The sequence below is a fragment of the Camponotus floridanus genome, unplaced genomic scaffold (genome assembly GCF_003227725.1).
Source record: "Camponotus floridanus strain SB8 unplaced genomic scaffold, Cflo_v7.5 scaffold3, whole genome shotgun sequence".
NCBI classification, from domain to species: Eukaryota; Metazoa; Arthropoda; class Insecta; order Hymenoptera; family Formicidae; genus Camponotus; species Camponotus floridanus.
The window spans coordinates 5,266,563-5,284,687 of NW_020229436.1; the positions used below are offsets into that span (position 1 = coordinate 5,266,563).

The 18,125-nt window shown below is 33.8% G+C and overlaps 1 protein-coding gene across 2 annotated transcripts; it reads right to left on the reverse strand.

Annotated features, from left to right (window-relative positions):
- Positions 1-1,958: 1,958 nt before the first annotated feature.
- Positions 1,959-17,130, reverse strand: LOC105256351 (transcription cofactor vestigial-like protein 4). 2 transcript variants are annotated; one of them, XM_011266186.3, is made up of 5 exons: positions 16,868-17,130; positions 10,753-11,041; positions 4,537-4,701; positions 2,623-2,817; positions 1,959-2,143 (listed from the first exon to the last, which is right to left on the reverse strand). In XM_011266186.3, exons 2-5 carry the CDS (start codon positions 10,808-10,810, stop codon positions 2,064-2,066), a joined length of 498 nt encoding a protein of 165 aa, XP_011264488.1. In that variant the 5' UTR covers positions 10,811-11,041; positions 16,868-17,130; the 3' UTR covers positions 1,959-2,063. The 2 variants fall into 2 exon arrangements, with proteins under 2 accessions (XP_011264488.1, XP_025265869.1); XM_025410084.1 differs by lacking the exons at positions 10,753-11,041; positions 16,868-17,130 and adding an exon at positions 6,399-6,624.
- Between the last annotated feature and the right edge of the window lie 995 nt (positions 17,131-18,125).

Genomic DNA, 18,125 nt, shown 5'->3' on the forward strand with positions numbered 1-18,125 from the left:
GAAAATCTTCGGGAGAGAATCTTGGCGGAGACTAATGCAATTCTGTGAGAATAATTAAACGCTTTCTTATTTTTTTAAATCTTTTTCATACATTATCATTATCATTTCCATAACTATACATATTCTTTTTTTATCTTTACAGCCATTAGTACGGCATTTACGGCCGATACGTAATATTTATACGTTGTTTGTGCGATATATTCTGTCTTATTATTCTAAATTACAGTTCTTTTCACCAACCCTCTTGTGCGTGCGTTTCATTCCTCCAGTATAAGGATCGTTATTACAATACACCTAAGACAATGATTCTATCCCCCTAGTTGGGGCGAATTAAATGGCAGAGTTGTCTACATTATTTCTGCCTGTTAGATATATGTTTACAGTAATTAAACTAAATGTTTAGTGTAATTATAATTAACTATGTAAAGAATATCACGAAAAGTATTTTGTAAAATATTCCAATTATTAATTGCGCGAAAATTTTAAATTTATTGAATCAATTTTATAAATGTTTAATTACATAAAAGATCTGGCGACAAAATTGAATTTCAGGCACTCGTCCAGTGAATCGTAATGATCGAGTTCCAAAATATCGTTAGCTTTATTGATACTAGGAGGGAACATCATTGCTGTTTAGTGTATATTGTAGTCGCACATGCTTATATAAATATTATTATACACACATATATACACACAGACATATACATGCAAGATGCTTATGAGGATAGAAACAGATAAACCGATATCATTATTCTTTTCCTTTGAAAAAACTTTAGAAAATGTAGTGTTTTTCAGATATCTCAATCTTTTAATATGTCAATGCATTTTTGTTTCTTGATTCTTCGTGTAGAATTATTAGTTCTGTTGTAATTAAATTTAATATTTTTATTTTTTTTAAATAAAAATTTGAAGAAAGTTTATTTGAAAATATGTACGATAAAACCAGAAAATTCCAATGTTTTTTTAACGGTTAGCAGATGTGTTCGCAATTGAGAGATATCGAAAATATATTTATCTTAAATTATGGTATGATTTTTTCTTTATTTCATGACAAAAAAAAAGGCAAAAAGTTATCTTTTCACAAGAAATATCAGTTTATACCCTATTTATTTAATACATCCTGTATATATACATACATATATGTGTTCTACGTGTTGTATATGTGTGTGTACATATATATATATATATATATATATATATATATATATATATATGTAAACTTAGTATTTTGCGAGGAGTATATGAAACATTATAATAAATAATTTTATATTCATACATAATTTGGAACTATACGGTAATGACTGTGACGATGGCGTAGTAAGGGAGTACGTGCTTATATACAACAATATCAAATTCGTTCACGCAATACGCTCACCGTACAAAATGTAGCGCGTAGCGGACCAACCTTCCCGATGTCTTCTTATTTCGCGTGTCTGACGGAAAAACAACGACAACGAGCATCCAGTTGAAAAGCGAGAAGATCAAGGACACTTGATACCCTCCTTATACGACGCGGTACGTACCAATTAAAACAAAATATTTTAATACAAATTAATTTTTACCAAAAAGCCCGGATGTGGAGAAAGAATAAAAGAATATAAATCATATTATTTTGCCAGTTAATCAAAGAAAAAGAATAAATGTGTATTGATTTTAAATCTATAAAAATATTTAATGTTTATATAGTCTAAATATTTTCGATTTTAATCTATCATGTTTCATTTTTGAAACATCTGTCATTTTTTAAATATCCTTTTAAATGTCGAGTATCGATATAGAAATCCAAGTCGAAGAAAGTGCACTGTAACAAGGTCGTACCGCCTGACAATTCAGCTCAACGTTTATTTAAAAACTCTTAATTTCAGCTTTACTTCAATGTACGGACTCTTCGAATACAGACGCGAATGCAATTAACTCTTATTGGTAATAATAACTTATCACTAGTGCATAATTAACGAGCGAGATTGGAACGATTTCACCCAAATGGGTTACGATAGTCGTCAAGCGACAACGAGGACGACAACGAGAACGACGTTAAGAATCCTGACGAATTTCTCCAATGGTTAGGTGGATTCCTTGCTTCGATTGTTCGCCTTAAGCCTTGTCCAAGTCTCGCCGAGCGCTTTCGCAAAGTGATCATCAACTGCGCAAAGAATGCATAAGACAGATTGGTCCAGCCTAGACCACCAAGGAAACTAAATCGATACAGTTGAGTTTAAATAATTCCACTTGATCTACTTGTATATCACATGTTCCAAAACTTTGACTTCTTTATGAAAAATATTCTTACAAAACGAATGTTTTAGAATAATTAATTTCCCATCTATTTAATCGAAATTATAAAAATACCTTCTTGATCTAATTGTAAGACAAAGATCATAAAAAATTATTTTATTATATATATATGTATGTATGTTATATATTTTTTTAAATCATTTACCAGTAGAGAGAGTTGATAAAAATCACACTTCATAAATAACGAGCCGATAAATCGAATCCAGATCGAGTCTAACCTGGACCATTAAAAATACCATCATTCACAGTTGACTCAAGGTGGATTCATATTGTATCTACTTTTCTACCCCTTTTTCACACGTGGAAAAATTTTTAATATATACTTACCACTCAGGCCGGTTTCCTTGTCAGTATTAGTGGCATTAAAGACGGCCGCGTATTTTTTTGGGCCCAATGATCGCTTGAAGTGTTCATCGATCGCGGGATCGCTGACGCCACCAGCTGTCCTGATGCCGGTCCTTTGTCCACCCGCCGTGGTAGGCATCGCTGTCGGCGTCTCCGCTGAGTCTTCGATCGTGGTGCCTGAAGAAAAATATGCAATTCCCTTTCGTTATTAATTCCAAATAAATAGTAATTAATCGTAATTAATTCCAAATAAATAGCGTTTTTGATAGTGATAAGTAAAATTTATATTATATTGACATTACTTGTAAAATTTCATACTATTTATATATAATTATTTAATAATATGTTATTATATGTATAATTATTATGGTTAATATATCTCTCCGAATATATGTGTCAATAATTCTAGAAATGATAGATTTTTTACACATTTTAAAAAAGATGCTGCAATTTAAAAATTTCTATATTAAAAATTATCGAATTACTTATATAATTTTGCGAGGCTGTTATTCTTTATTCTAAATCTTTTATGAATTTATATATAATTAATTATTACAAATAAATTCATAAAAGATTTAGAATAAGGAATAACAGCCTCGCAAAATTATATAAATAATTCGATAATTTTTAATATAGAAATTTTTAAATTGCAGCATCTTTTTTAAAATGTGTAAAAAATCTATCATTTCTAGAATTATTGAAACATAAATTCGGAGAGATATATTAATCATATTAATCGTGTTTATGTTTCATATGTTTAGTATATAAATTTTATATATTAGTTATGTTTTTAAATATTTAAATGACATTTATTATAATTTCTAACAATATATATAGATATTTCTGAAATATCTTAATATTCAAATCAACATCTATGAGACTAATAGATCTATTTAGTGTCATATGATGTAGTTCGAATTATTCGTCATCGTGTTAATTTCATCCATGACTAATACAAGGATTAATGTTTCAGGAAAGCCTGCAAACACCAAAGAATGCTGCCGGGATTAACCATATAGCCCCATTGAAAGTGACTTCACATCTGCACGATATTTCGGTGCAACGGGCGTTGCATTGTCATGGAACGTAGGCATCCCTCTGACAACAATAGGGTCCCGGAAACGCGAAATGCTTAACGACATCGTCAGAATATCCGTTGTTAGTCGGAAGCAATCCGGTAAAAATACCGGACAGCACAAAGCATGGCAATAAATTTATTGTTTATACAAGCTGTACTCTAACGATAGATTAATCTTTATCATTTTCTAAAATGATTTCTTCATATCTTGAATATCAATGAAAGAGAAATGAAAATCATCTCTTTTTACAATTAATGAGTTTTTATATATTTTAATATTCCACTTTAGTAATTTCATTAACGTAAACATTAACGTTAACGTTACATTAATTTTTAATTTGTAATTAAATAAGAAATTTTATTATTAATGATTTATTCCCTCACAATAATTAATTTAATTTTTGTCTGTAATTATCGAGTGTTTAATTGCTGTAATTAGATCAATTTCAATGTTTTATCTCATTCTTCTTAAGGAATTACAACAGAATATAAACAGAACTTGTGAATCTATCATGAAAATAAACTTTTTTTTCAATATCAAGATTTTACAACTCGAATTCAAACTGGAACCTCTATATTTCGTCACTGAAAATTTTCTAACGTGATATCAAATTTTTGTATTTTTTTATCTCAACGTCAAAATTCTTTAATACTGAGCTGAAATACCGAAACATCATCTTCTCATTGATTGAATTAAAAAAAATAGTATTCTTGTCCTTCGAAGAATTTTACATTCCAACGCGAAACATTTTTCTGGCGTAATTAATCTTTTAATAAAATCTCTTTTTTCTTTTTTAGCTAAGAAAAATAATGCTTACCGGCTTGTGGCATGGTGGGAACAATCACACTCGGTCTGCTATGATGATGATGCTGCCGGGCCGCCGACATATCCAACGCTTCGCTCTGAATCGGATCTCTCCTACGCTCCTTGCGCCACGCGCTGCTCGGCTTCCGATGCAAATTCGTCGATTTCGGTCTCTCCTCTGCAACATACAAAGCAGCGAAGATGCTACTGTAAATGCCGGTCACATCAGTGAAAATGATAGATTAGCGAATCGATGATTGTACCAGCGAAGAGATGATCAAGATTGATTTTTCAAATCTTGTGTCTCTTTTTTATATCGATTTTACACTCGATCTATTATATAATTATCGTGCCACTGATATATTCACTGCTCTGAATCGAATTCCTCTTATATTCCTTGAATTATTTTACTCCAATACGAGATAGTTCGTAGTCGAAAGAAGTATGAGATGGTACGTGTGTGTCGTTCAACTTTGAAGCGAAGGTATGCGCTAAACCTTCGAGGAAAAATACTAACTTATTTTTTCTTTCGACGTCCCGTCGTACAATGAAACGAAGGAATGTTACGCATGGGTCGCATTACTACAAATTCAGGGTGAAAGCAGGGATAACAGAGCTATAAAAAACAATGGTTGCATATTTGGAAGTAAAAAAGAATCTATATATAAATAGAAAAAAATCTGCGAACTTGTGATTGGTGCATCACATATCATTGGTAACGATGTCAATATTCAATACATTTGATATGTCGAATGATAGGCATGATATGTCTTTAAAAAATAATCTGAAATAAGTAAAATAAAGTGGTTATTTTAAAAAGTATATTTTTTCGTAATAAAATATTATACCTGTATGTATATGTTACGTTGCTATTATGCGAAAATATCATAGAAACTTAATTGAAAATTCAAATCGGATTAGAAAAAAATGAAAGTTTCACGAACCTTCATAAATCTTTTTTTCTTTCGATATCTGTATAAATTTTTTCTTTAATACCTACAAGTATAATATTGAATTTTTCTTTTCGATGAAAAGAAAAATTCTTCTCTTCTTATTTTTGTCCTTCTCTCCTTATTTTTTACTTTTTATTACATGGGATTTAATTTGTTGACGTCATAAGAAGAACGAAGTACGAAATTCTACGCGTGTCCTTGGATCTTTCTCATTATGGGTCGAAATAAAATCGTCGAGGGTCGCCCATTTCCTCGCGACGAGATATCTAGAATTGGAAAACCGATCTAACGACAACCCTTCCTTCGCTGCTATCGGTAGAGGAGGAGCAGGAAGGGAAGAAGGACGAAGGGGCAGGATGATAAAAACGAGTCCGGTTCCCAGGACGGGCAGGAAGTGCCTAATAGTCGTGAGAGGATCGTCAGGAAGATGGTGAAACTGGTTTAGAGGCGTAGGGAAAAGATGAATGGACCGAAGAAGTGAGCGGGGCGGGAGGGTCTTCCGTCTGCGAGTCGCTTGACTTCTCGATAAGGCCTGCTGATAATTAACAAACCAACATATGACTCTTGTTCCTTATCGACACATTGTAGAGTATACAGCTAGCCCTGTCCAGAATGGATCGAGATTATCAAAACTCCTCAAAAATTTACATAAGAGATAAGATACTTCAACATTCATTCAACGTCTCTGAATCTACACATGTGTGCATATACCATTAATAACTTTGTTCTTATCAAATAACGCCGCAATCTTCAGCAGAGAACCGGTCCAGAAAAAAAGGCTTCAATTTATTATTGAATTCAACCGTAGACTTTCTCGGATTTTTTTTATTTATTTTTAATATATTTCATTTAACTTGCATCGTTTTATAGATCGCCTCCGAGTTCTCTCTCAGTCTCCGTCGCGCTCTACAGAGTAACATACCTTCCGATTTGCAAACCAGTCGAAGATTATCGATGTTACGCCACGGTTGCCAAAGACGCCGTCTCTTGGATGGGATCTCCATGTTACCTTGAGAGCATTAATTGCAAAAGCGAGTCAAATTAAGGAGACCGTCCTTCGTCACGAGAGATGGAAAGTGATTGGTCTCCCGACGAGTGGAATCACTAAGAAAGTTTATTGCATCCTTTTCTCAAATCGAGCTTTTTTTTATTTATTCGGAAAAAACGCTCCCTCGAAACAACTTCTCGTTACTCTTCAAACTCGGTGAAGTTACAACAGTTTGAGTAATTTTCACTTAATTTGAGTACATACAAAAGTGTGTAGCAAAAAAAGTAACTTTTGCATTAAAACTTTTTAGAGGACATATCGCTCGACGTATTTTTCGAAGCACTTTGCCACTTTTATCCGGGATGAGGAAAAATCTGCGCACGGTTCTAAAAATGTCATTCTCGAGTAAATTTATTCTGCGCACTAATCTCTTCTTCTTTTTCTTCTAAAATTTCTACAAACACAAATTATCACTTTGCTTTTAAAAATACCCAATCACGATCACAAAACGGTCGAAGGGATCGAAATATTGGGGAAAAAGATCGGTGAAGAATTGAGAATGATTGGACGGAAAGCGACAGGCGAAATCGAAGAAAAAGGCGAATTCGACGAAATATTTATATATCGAGAGTACGAGATAAAATGCGAAAAACCACAAAACGCAGGAGATGCGAGAGAGTGAGAGACGCGTTTGCGGGAAAGAAGCTCACAATCGCGAAATGCGCACAATGTCCAGGACGATGATGAGTCCTTTGAAACGCGCGTCCCTCCGAAGGCGAGCTCGCGGTTTCGTGGATGCGCTTCTCTCACGACTGTCTTAAGATTCATTCATTCATCCACCACCGCCTCCTCGGTTCGTCGTCCACCTCGCCTTCTTCCCCCCTCGCCATCCACGTGGAACCGAAGGAGGCTGCTTTTTACACACACAAACACGCTGACACGTACACGAATGTACGGGGAGGGCATCTTGCACGGATACATCGCGAATTTAAGCGTGTGTTTGTAAGGTGGATACTACAAACGAGCGCGCGAAACCAACTCGATTCCCTTCTTGCTTTCTCTCTCGGCCTTTCTATCTTTTTCTTTCCTGCAGGTAGACAGGACATGTACAGGGTGTGCCAAGATTTAAAGATTTGCACATAAATGACCGTTGATTATTTGATTAAGATTCAATAAAATCATCAAAATGAGAGAGCCACTCGAAATCCGTCCTGTTTGCGATTTTTATATCTCCAAGACACTTTTGGGCGAGTCAAATGCAAAAATAAAAAGTATATAATATTAATTAATGCAATTAATTAATAAAAAAATTTTCTACAATATTAATCATAGAGTGGTCGTTAAAAAACGATTATGAAAATATCGGAAATATATAGGAAAGATCGAGTCCATAAGTCGAAGACTATCCACTACGTGGATGATAGAACAAGCAATTTTATTCGACCCTTTATATGCACGAAGACATACGATGGAGAATCGATGGAGACGGCCCATCGACGCAACGCACGCATGAATGCGTTGATAGCGGCGGAGAGCGTTTATTTTAATTTTTTCGATATTCATGTACTATCATTATCGCACGACTTTGTCGCCAAGTCTACGACACTTTCACAAAGGTGCTAACTTTTTACATATAATTTTTCTGAACAATTACAGCAGACATAAAAAATAAAAAATAATAAAAAATAAATAAATAATAATAAATATAAATAAATAAATAATAAATAATAGACATTTTTTCAAGTGGGAGATCGTATGACTCATTAAATTGTAAGGAAATTATATTAAGAAATATAAGAGAGAGAGAGTTCACATGGAAGGTTCATTTAATTTGCATCATGAATAAATTTGCATCACTGTTTTATTCATTCGATCTATTATTCGAAACAAAAAGTATGAAATGCAACAGAGAATTTTTAGCAGCCAATGCACATTTTGTTTAAAATCTTTTGATAAAATGCATCGGTGTAAGCAGAGGACAAACGAGTTCGCTCTATCGAAGAATAAAAATTCAAGATCAGCAAATGTGCATTCGCGCAGAGTTGAATATGTGTATTTAATCTGCAATACGCAGAATTGCATGATTATAAACGGCGACTATGCGGAATCATTGTGACAACATTTCGAGGTACGGAGGTATTATTCAGCAAGTGTAAATCAGGGATCAGAATTCGTTTAATAAAATGATCGTCTGAGCGGATGACGAACGCCAGACCAATAACCTCTTATTAATTAAATCGATCTTTCGTTAATACTTTGAAATTAGAATCTAGACCGGATCTGAATGAAAAAGAAAAAATAGAATGTGTTATATATTTAAAAATAGAAAATATTATATATTTGTAAAATATCATAGGCCTTTCTTTTCCAGACTAGATAAATTTTATTAAAAAATAATGACAGTTATAAATAATTATTATATTAAAAAATTTTTAATACAATTTTTTAATACGATTATTGTATTAAAAATTTTAAATAACTATTGTATTAAATATTAAAGAAACGTAATAATCTGTAGTTTTATAAATTTCTAGCAAAATATACAGGATGACCACGAACATTCCTACCAGATTTTGAAATCTCGTAAGAAACTTAATTTTGAACAAAAAATTTTCTATAAACATGGGTCGAAAAATGCTTCTTCAATAAGCCGTCCAAAATCTCTAAAATCACGTTTTTCCAATATATACTTTTTACAAAATCTAAGAAAATATCTTTTTTCACAAAAAGTATTGAAAATTATAGAGGATTAAATCATATTTTGAGATGGAAATATTTTATTTCGTTTCTTAGATTTATAGGAAAGTTTTTGTTCAAAATTAAAAATTTTCTATAAAATCTCAAAATTTGGCAGGAAGGGTTCGAGGCCATATTTCACACATTTATTTTTCAAAATATATCAAAAATTACAGATACATATAATATTTGAAACATTTTATTAAGTAACTGTGTAAATAAAATGTACTAGTATACGTTCGTTGCCCTGCTCCTTATTTCAGCAATCGTACAAAAGCATTCGGATCATTCTGCAAAGATGATTTCGTAAGGGAACTGACTGAATACAAAGCGAAGAATGCGATTGCTCACCCGCGATCGTACGATCGATTCCTTATAAATACGATTGCGGATTGGATTGTAACCGAGATAGTAACCGTATGTTACAATCGCGAATTTATGTCAGGTAATGGCATATTGCATTATGACTAGGCACCTGCGATAATAATAGGCGATTCGCCGCAGCTTGCATACGAACGAGCCTGGTTAACGCCATCGTGCACGCGCGCGAAATATAGAATGACTATTAAACGAATTATGCGAGGAATGTCGACGGCATGTCAAGTAGTCGTCGCTGTTTCTAAAGTCTGTGCATTTCGCGCGAATTTGATCGCGTTACATCACCCTATATCTCTGAACCACCATACCCATTATTTGTATATTATTTATCAGAGAGTGTATTATTTATATATATATATATATATATATATATATATATATATAATTTAAAATTTCCTGGAAGAGAATAGGAAAGATTGCAGGAATTTTTGAGAATATGAACAAGATAGAATCGAGAGCAATAGACTTTTTGTTATAAATTCTATAAACGTTTTGATTTTTTATTTTTAAATCCTCGAAAAAATTCCTATACTTTAATATTTGATAGTGCATTTTATTTTATAGCAGATTATTTCATTTTTGAAGAAATTACTATTTATTTATTGAAGATTAATAAATTTATTAAAAATTAATAATTATTTAATAAAATATATTAATATATATTTTAATATGTTTATTAAAGATATTATATAATATTAAATCATTATATAATAAAAAACACACAAGATCTCTCAAAATTTTAATATCCTAAGAGTCAGTTTAATATCTCTCTATGAAAATTAAATTATATCTCGCAATTCGGCGAACTCTAGGCATATTTATATTGCTTAATATGTGTTTAAAACAATAATAAACAGATATTGCAATTTAAAAAAAAAAGACAAAGTTGTCTTTTAATATTTAATTTTTTTATTAAACTTCTTAAACATTTTAATATATATTTTTCCCCCCATATAATTTTAATGGCAATTATAATGATATAAAATAAAAATAATTGATACAATAAACGGAATAAAATATCCTCGACTTTTTTTTATAATCACGTATTGAATTAGAATAAAGTGAGAGCGATTTCACCTCGGCCGAGGATGCTTCAACAAGAAGACACGTTATCAGGAATTCTAGCCTTAAGGTTCGCGCGAATCGCAAAATATTCCAAAAGGTATAAACTGACCTTGCACCATCGTCGCCGCTCTGGAGAGGACGTCCAAGGCACTCTCGACAGCGGACATATCTTCCCTCCCTCGCTCCTTTCGCGTGTCCCAACTTCTTCCTCCTTTTCTCCTCTCCTCCTTCTTCTCCTTCTCCTCCTCTCGGGTGCCACCCTCGCCCGAAATTCGCGCGCACCCTGATGATTCGCGAATTCTCACTACGTAGAGCTACCTCCTTTCGTTGTCTTCGCGGCAAGGATACGTCGTCCTTTATCCTCGTCCGTTTCCACGTCGCGAAAGAAGGCGCTCTCTCTAAGGACAGAAGTCGAACTGTAACTGTTTGGGGCCTTCCTCGTGACCGCGAAGGCGGCGCAAATAAAGTAAAACGGGGATTAAAAAACGTGACATTGTCTGTGGAATGCGGACTCCTCACCGCCAACACCTCTCCCCCTCTCGCGGGACTCCCCACCCCCGCAATGCTCCTTCTCTCTCTCTCTCTCTCTCTCGCGTGCCACGTACTTTAGCGGCAGGATCGACACGTTCGCGCGAAGTATGATCAATCAAATACCGATAGATAATCGCTTCGATTAAATGCAAGGTGTTATAATGATATTTCCACTGACACATTCCTTGACCACTTAAGAATCGATTTTTCTTTAGCGATGATTAAATAACGCAATTTATATTATTATGCTCCTTTTTTCCGTATTAAGAGTCTCTTGATATTGTTATTAATTAAATGCATTCTTTCTTGATTGTTATGTTCTTAATTGTGTTAATATACTTAAAATATTTGAAGAATGTTTACAAGTTTTCTATTGACAATTATGATAATTCTCAAGTTTATTTTCCATTTGTCGTCCGAGATTTTCGTCAAACTGGACTGATATATATTTCCTACATCGCTTACATTCTTTTTAAATTACAAACACTGAGTTTTACATTAATGAAAAATTTCCAAAAATGTCTCAATAATTTGACAAACATTATCTGACATTTTTTTTGTAATACAAAGAAAATACAAAGAAACAGATAGTATATAGGAATAGTAATATAAATATTAATATATATAAATTTTTTAATATTAAAAATATTTAAAAAAACAAAATATCATTATTACTGTTGTCTATTTTTGCTAAAGTATGCGAATAAACATAAGTGTTTCATAGTTTTTCATTAATATATAATTTTGAAAAAAACTCGAAAAGAATGCATTTGCATTATTATAATTAGTATAATAAATAAGTAGTATAATAAACTTGATTACATTACATATTTTAAGAAATAATTTATCTATTTTCTTGAGATCCTCTGAGTAAAACGTAAAATAAAAAGGAAGCCTAATACATGGTCGCTTCCGCGATATTCAATCTCATTTTAAACAGAGAAATGATATTTTCGGATTTGTGAGAAAAAAAGAATTGTTGATTGCTAGTTCGAGCCCCTCGCTACTTGTATCACGATCTCTCTCATTCCTTCTCGTTCTCCTCGCATGCTTTTCCCACTTCTCGCAATACTACCGTACGGTCGACATCACGATTTCATCATAACAATATAAACAACCTTTTATCCTCCTCCCTTTTACGCCTTTCTTCTTTCGTACTACTTTCTTTCTGGTATTTTAGCTTTTTCTTCTTAATCTGGAGAATGCAAATTTTGCAAATCGATATAAAACGATTATATTCCCTTCTCCTTTCTTTAATTCGCTGAAATATATTTTTAATTCTCACTAACAATAAGAGTTAAAATGTTTAATTTAAAAAAATAAAAAGATTGTGATAAGTAAATTATAAGAGAATTATAAGAGATTAATGCTTAATTGCAAAAATTATAAATTCCCAACTCGAGAATTATTAATTGTTACTTTACTTGTTAACTATTTTATTAATTTATATTAATTATCAATTATTATCAATTTTTATAAATTTAAATTCTGTAAATTATTACTATCAATCTTTTTAATTTATTCAAAGGAATCCTATGAGATACTGCAATAATCCGGAGAACTGCAAATTTTGTGTAAATCGATGGAAATAAAACGATTATATTCCCTCCTAATAAAATAAAAAGATTGTAATAAATAAAGAAAAGAAAATTCATAAAAAAAATCCAGAGTTATAAGAGATTAGTGCTTGATTGCAAAGATTATAAATCCCCAACTCGAGAATTATTAATTGTTACTTTACTTGTTAACTATTTTATTAATTTATATTAATTATCAATCATTATCAATTTTTATAAATTTAAATTATGTAAATTATTATTATCAATCTTTTTATTTTATTCAAAGGAATTCTACGAGATACCACCCAATTCCGTGCGTTGTCGCATGTTTATCGAGTTCCTCGCGTGATAAAACAACGAGATAAGCTTGAGGACGAATCTGGTTTATAAAGGCGTGCCGTTCCTCGGCCATGCCCCTTCCTCACATTTCTTTTTTTTTTACGCGAGTAACGCATAGTGTAAACGTTTTATGAATCACGCGTCGTCTCAGCTGCCGTGCTATTTAAATGAAAGGACGGCCTAAATAAAGTGTATTGCATGCATGCGAAAATCGCATGTGTAGTAACGTTATTTACACGAAATGATGCGCCTTTATAAACACGAATTGATGTAAGAGAGGTTGAAATTCAGACGCAATAAAACTTTTAAAATTCTAAATATGTGAAATTTACAATTTTGATACGTGCAGTTTTAAACATTTTAATTTATCCTCAATTTTTCCGAACTCATTTATTCAGGAAAAAATTTTATTTTTTATATATTATTCCGTATTTCTCTGGGATATTTTTGAAATTTTTAGTTTAATTATATTTTCTTTGCGTCATAAAAATAACGAAGATAATTTACTTTGATACTTATATTATCTCTGATCTCCAGCAACTTATAAAATTACAAGCTAAATAAAAATCATAGAAAAGAAATGAAAAGCATGTTTAATTCAGAAATATTTAAAAATAGTGAAAATTATATTTATACATGAAGAAAGTATATAAATCTGGAGATATAAAATTAGAAGAATTTAAATCATTGAAAGCGTGTTTTTAGAATCTGTAGAAAATAAGAGAAAAACTCGAGTTTTCTATTCTTTTTCTCTCTCGCGCCGATCAAAGTTATGACCGTAAAAATTTAAACCGTATATTTAATTTAATTTGATTAGGCAGAGCGTTAAATTAACGGTGTGTGAGCTACAGAGAGAACGGTGAATCTTCGCACCTTCGACTAGCATCATGCACGCCACTCTAACCACTCGATCGGCGAATTCCCACGCGACGTGTTATCTCGGCCGAAGATTCGATCGAATATATACATAGGGTGATCAAGAATTAGTATCTCTACAAAATACCAGAAGGAATGCCATCAATCTCGAAACGTTATAGCTTTCAAGTTTCGTATTTTATAAGTGGCAAACATTTCTTTCTATTTAATTAAATATGAGCTTATTTAATAAGCTCATAAAAATTATATTAATACGAAATTTAGAATTATATAAAGCAATATGCAATAATGCAAGATTAAAAAGATGTTTAACATCGCTAATAGCTAAAAGCAGACGTGTATAATTTATTTCATTTTTAACGATTGAAAGACTTTTTTTCTTTTTTTTTGAGTGTGCTTTTTGATTCGATATTAATGATGACGTAATTGAATTCATGAATATTAAACATCATAAATTCTAGCGATAATAAAACCTCACAAAGTTCTCGCTGAAAAAAATCAATTCACTGATTCATAATCTGTAACTTCACGCACACCGTGTATATATACGTGCATATATATACGCACTGAATAGCACGTGGTATGCGGGCGATTATACACGCGACTGCGGAGCTCGAGAACGCCAGAACTCGAAACCGCCGATCGAGATTCCTCGTCGAACATTCTCGTTGACGAATCCGCGAAAAAAAATTTGATTCGAGTGAGAATCATTAAAAATTTCAATATTTTATATTCCGTTTGGATCTACCTCTTAATTATTCTCTTCATTTGTTTACGTCATTTTAAATATAATTTTCATTCTAATTTTGATTTTTATTGTTAAGCATTTATCTTAAACACAACAAAGTGTAATTATACAATTTATATTATACACAAATATATGTTCATTTCATTCAAATTATATACATATCTAAAAAATATATATATATAAAAATTGAATAAAATAAAAATGTAATATTTTTGTGACAAGTAATTTTCTGCAAAAATATTTAGTAAGAAAATAACGAAAGATTTTTCTCTCGATTGCACAAATTTCTATTTATAAATTTTAAAGATTAACAAATCGGGATGTTATCCAAAATAAACAGGATTAAGCGATAAACAAACTCATGCGTCAAGAATCGTAATTTTGTTGCGACAGAGAGATCGCGATAAAACTTGAAAAATCTACATTCTTATATATCGCACACCTGCAAAAGAAAATTCTCGGAATACAAAGGAAGACTGTGAGCAGCTGCAAAGGAAATTTGTTCAAACACAAAGAAACATCCAGTCGGGGTCCTCCTATTTAAATTCCTGAAGAAATCCTTTGGTTATTCGTGTAAAATTGGCTTTTCAATCTAACGACAGTCGCTTATCCCTCAAACAAAGATCAGTATGATCGTTTGAGAAAAGTTCGACGCACTCAATGGAATTCCAAACGCGGGCATATTCCGCCGAACTTTTACACGCCGCATACGAAACGTCAAATATCACTTTCCTTCGATTTGCTCGAGCATACTCGAATGTCGTATTTTTATAAAATATAAAAATATACGATAAAAAAAAGAATGTATAAAATTACAAATATCCGGTTTCGCAAAAAGAGCGTATTTTATTTCTGCGGTTATTAAAAATAAAAAAAAATATTTTATATTTTAAATACATTTAAATCTGACACTGTATATATGATCAATATTTTCTGAAAAAAATACCCAACAGATTAATAACTAAAAAACATTTACGTCAACTAGAAAAAAAAAATGTGCAAGTTTAATCCTTTATAAATTTCTCCGCGTCGCGTGTACTTTCTACACTTTATGCATTTAAATTGACACTTCTCTTGAGCTAAAAAAGAGAGAACGAGAGCGGTAAAAAAGTCTAGGAAAATATAGAGATACGATGAATCGTAGTTAAAATTTAATCGCGCGAGCGGACGTGAAAATGATTTTCGCGCAAGAAATCCGAGCTCGCGTTGAAACGATACCGGCTCGACGAGTTTCAAACTCCGCTCCGAATTCGTCGAACGTGCAGATAAGACGAGCTCGCGAATTCCAAACGTTGCGGAATGCGCTTCTCCCCGAAAATACAAACGTCGTGAGGCATTTTTTTCAAACGCCGATACTCGTCCCGCGCGAATAACATCGCCGTGAAAAAATTCCGAATATCTTACGCCTCGTGTCACGCGTTCCCCTTTATACGTATCGCCTCGCGCTACGCGATACGATTTCCTCCTCCGACGACGATTATTCCCGACGTCGACGTCAAATCTCGACCCTCGAGCGTCAATCACGCGCGACGCGAATTCGCCGCAAAAACTCCGAAGGCGAGCGAAATGTCAACTCGCGCGCTCGGAGATTTATTTCCTTACGACACAGTGACTTTTCTTTTTTCTTTTTTTTTTTGGAGGGACGAAATGTGCGTGCGCGAAATCGCGTCACGCGACAAATATACGCAAATATACCTGCTGCGTGAAGTTCCTTGACAAACACGACGGCGAGCGTCTCGAAGGTGGTTTCGAAAACGGCCAACTTCTCGCGATCGCGCGCCGGCTTTTCGAATTCTCGCTCGGCGGATTGATCGCCGAGCGACTGTATTATTCGAACACCCCGAGTAGATTCTACCGCGCGAACTCGGCAAGGACGATGACGACGACCCGTCGTCGGCGCCGCCGCGCGGCGCGTCTCTCGACGTTCGCGAGGAATCAATAGAGGAATCCGGCGTAGCGTAAAAGAATAAAAAAAGGGGGGAAAAGAAGCGAGAGAAAAAGAGAGAGAGAGAGAGAAAGAGAGAAGGAGAGAGAGAGAGAAACGCGCACATTCTTCGAAAGATTCGCGCCGGCACGTCGTGTCTCGCCGCATCGCTTTATTTGACGTGCGTATACATGACATACGTATGCGTGCGTAAGTGTATGGTATGCGTGTGTTACGCTTTACTCACCCGTGGAGACGCACTGGTCGCAGAGGCTCGCGCGATTTACGTCGTGACACTCCTACGCCGCGCGTTGACACTCGGTTAAACTCGACGTCGATGCCTCGGAATTATCGTCGCCGGTGCTCCGTACCGTCAACGGGGACGCGTTTTCATCGAAAACGACGAAAATCTAATGGCATGCGGGCGGGTGGACGCGCGCGGCCCGTTTGACACCGACAGGCGGGCCTCGGCTGTCCACCCTCCCACCCGCCTCCCCACCTCCCCGCTCCTTCCTCCGGCCCTCTCGTCGCGCTCGAGCATTACGCTGGAATGCGCGGTATGCGGCGCGATCGTCGCGTCCCGCCGGCAAAACCGCCAACTGACGCCCGCCGCGCGTCGCGGTATTGTAAATACGCCAACGGGAGTCTCTCTCTCTCTCGTCGCCAGCAGCGAAGATCACTCGGCGATTATGCGCGCACCGCGCAATATCGATACTTGCGACGAATATAATATGTGTGTGTACATATATATATGTATATATATATATATATACATATATATATATATATATATATATACACAGGGTGTTTCTAAAACTATGTCGGAGATTTTAAGGGCGTATTCTAAGAATTAAAATAAGAAAAAAAGCTCATATAAACATGAGTCCAAAAATGTTTTTCCTTCGAGTTCTAGCCCCCTAAAGTTGAGGGAAAAAATCGAAAAATGTATTGACTCTCGGAGACTTTTTCATAGAACGTTAAAGTTTTGCACAGCGTAATAATTAATAATGAGCTTCATTTTTATGTGGTTTTGACCATTTTTTCTCTCAACTTTAGAGGGCTATAACTCGGACGAAAAGCATTTTTGGACCCATGTTTATATGAACTTTTTCTTATTTTAACCCCTAGAATATACCCTTAAAATCGACATCGTTTTAGAAACACTCTGTATATATATATGGTGTTTCTTAATAAGTGCGAAAAATTTTAGGAGATGATTCTTTGTCGAAAATGAAGGGGGATTTTTTATATAAACATATACTCCTACATCCCTCCCTGTGGAGTTACACTCCTCTAAAATGGGGATAAAAATTAGGTTTTTATTTTTTTCTCAAATTTAGAACAAGTTAAAAAAATGAAATTAGATGGATATTTTCTACTAGTAAAAAAGGTTATTTATTAATATCTTTTCAGTTTCTCGTATTGTTATAAAAATATGAAACCAGCAATCCCTATTCAATTTTTTATTAGAACTTTTTAACGGGCCGAAATATGATCATCTAAAA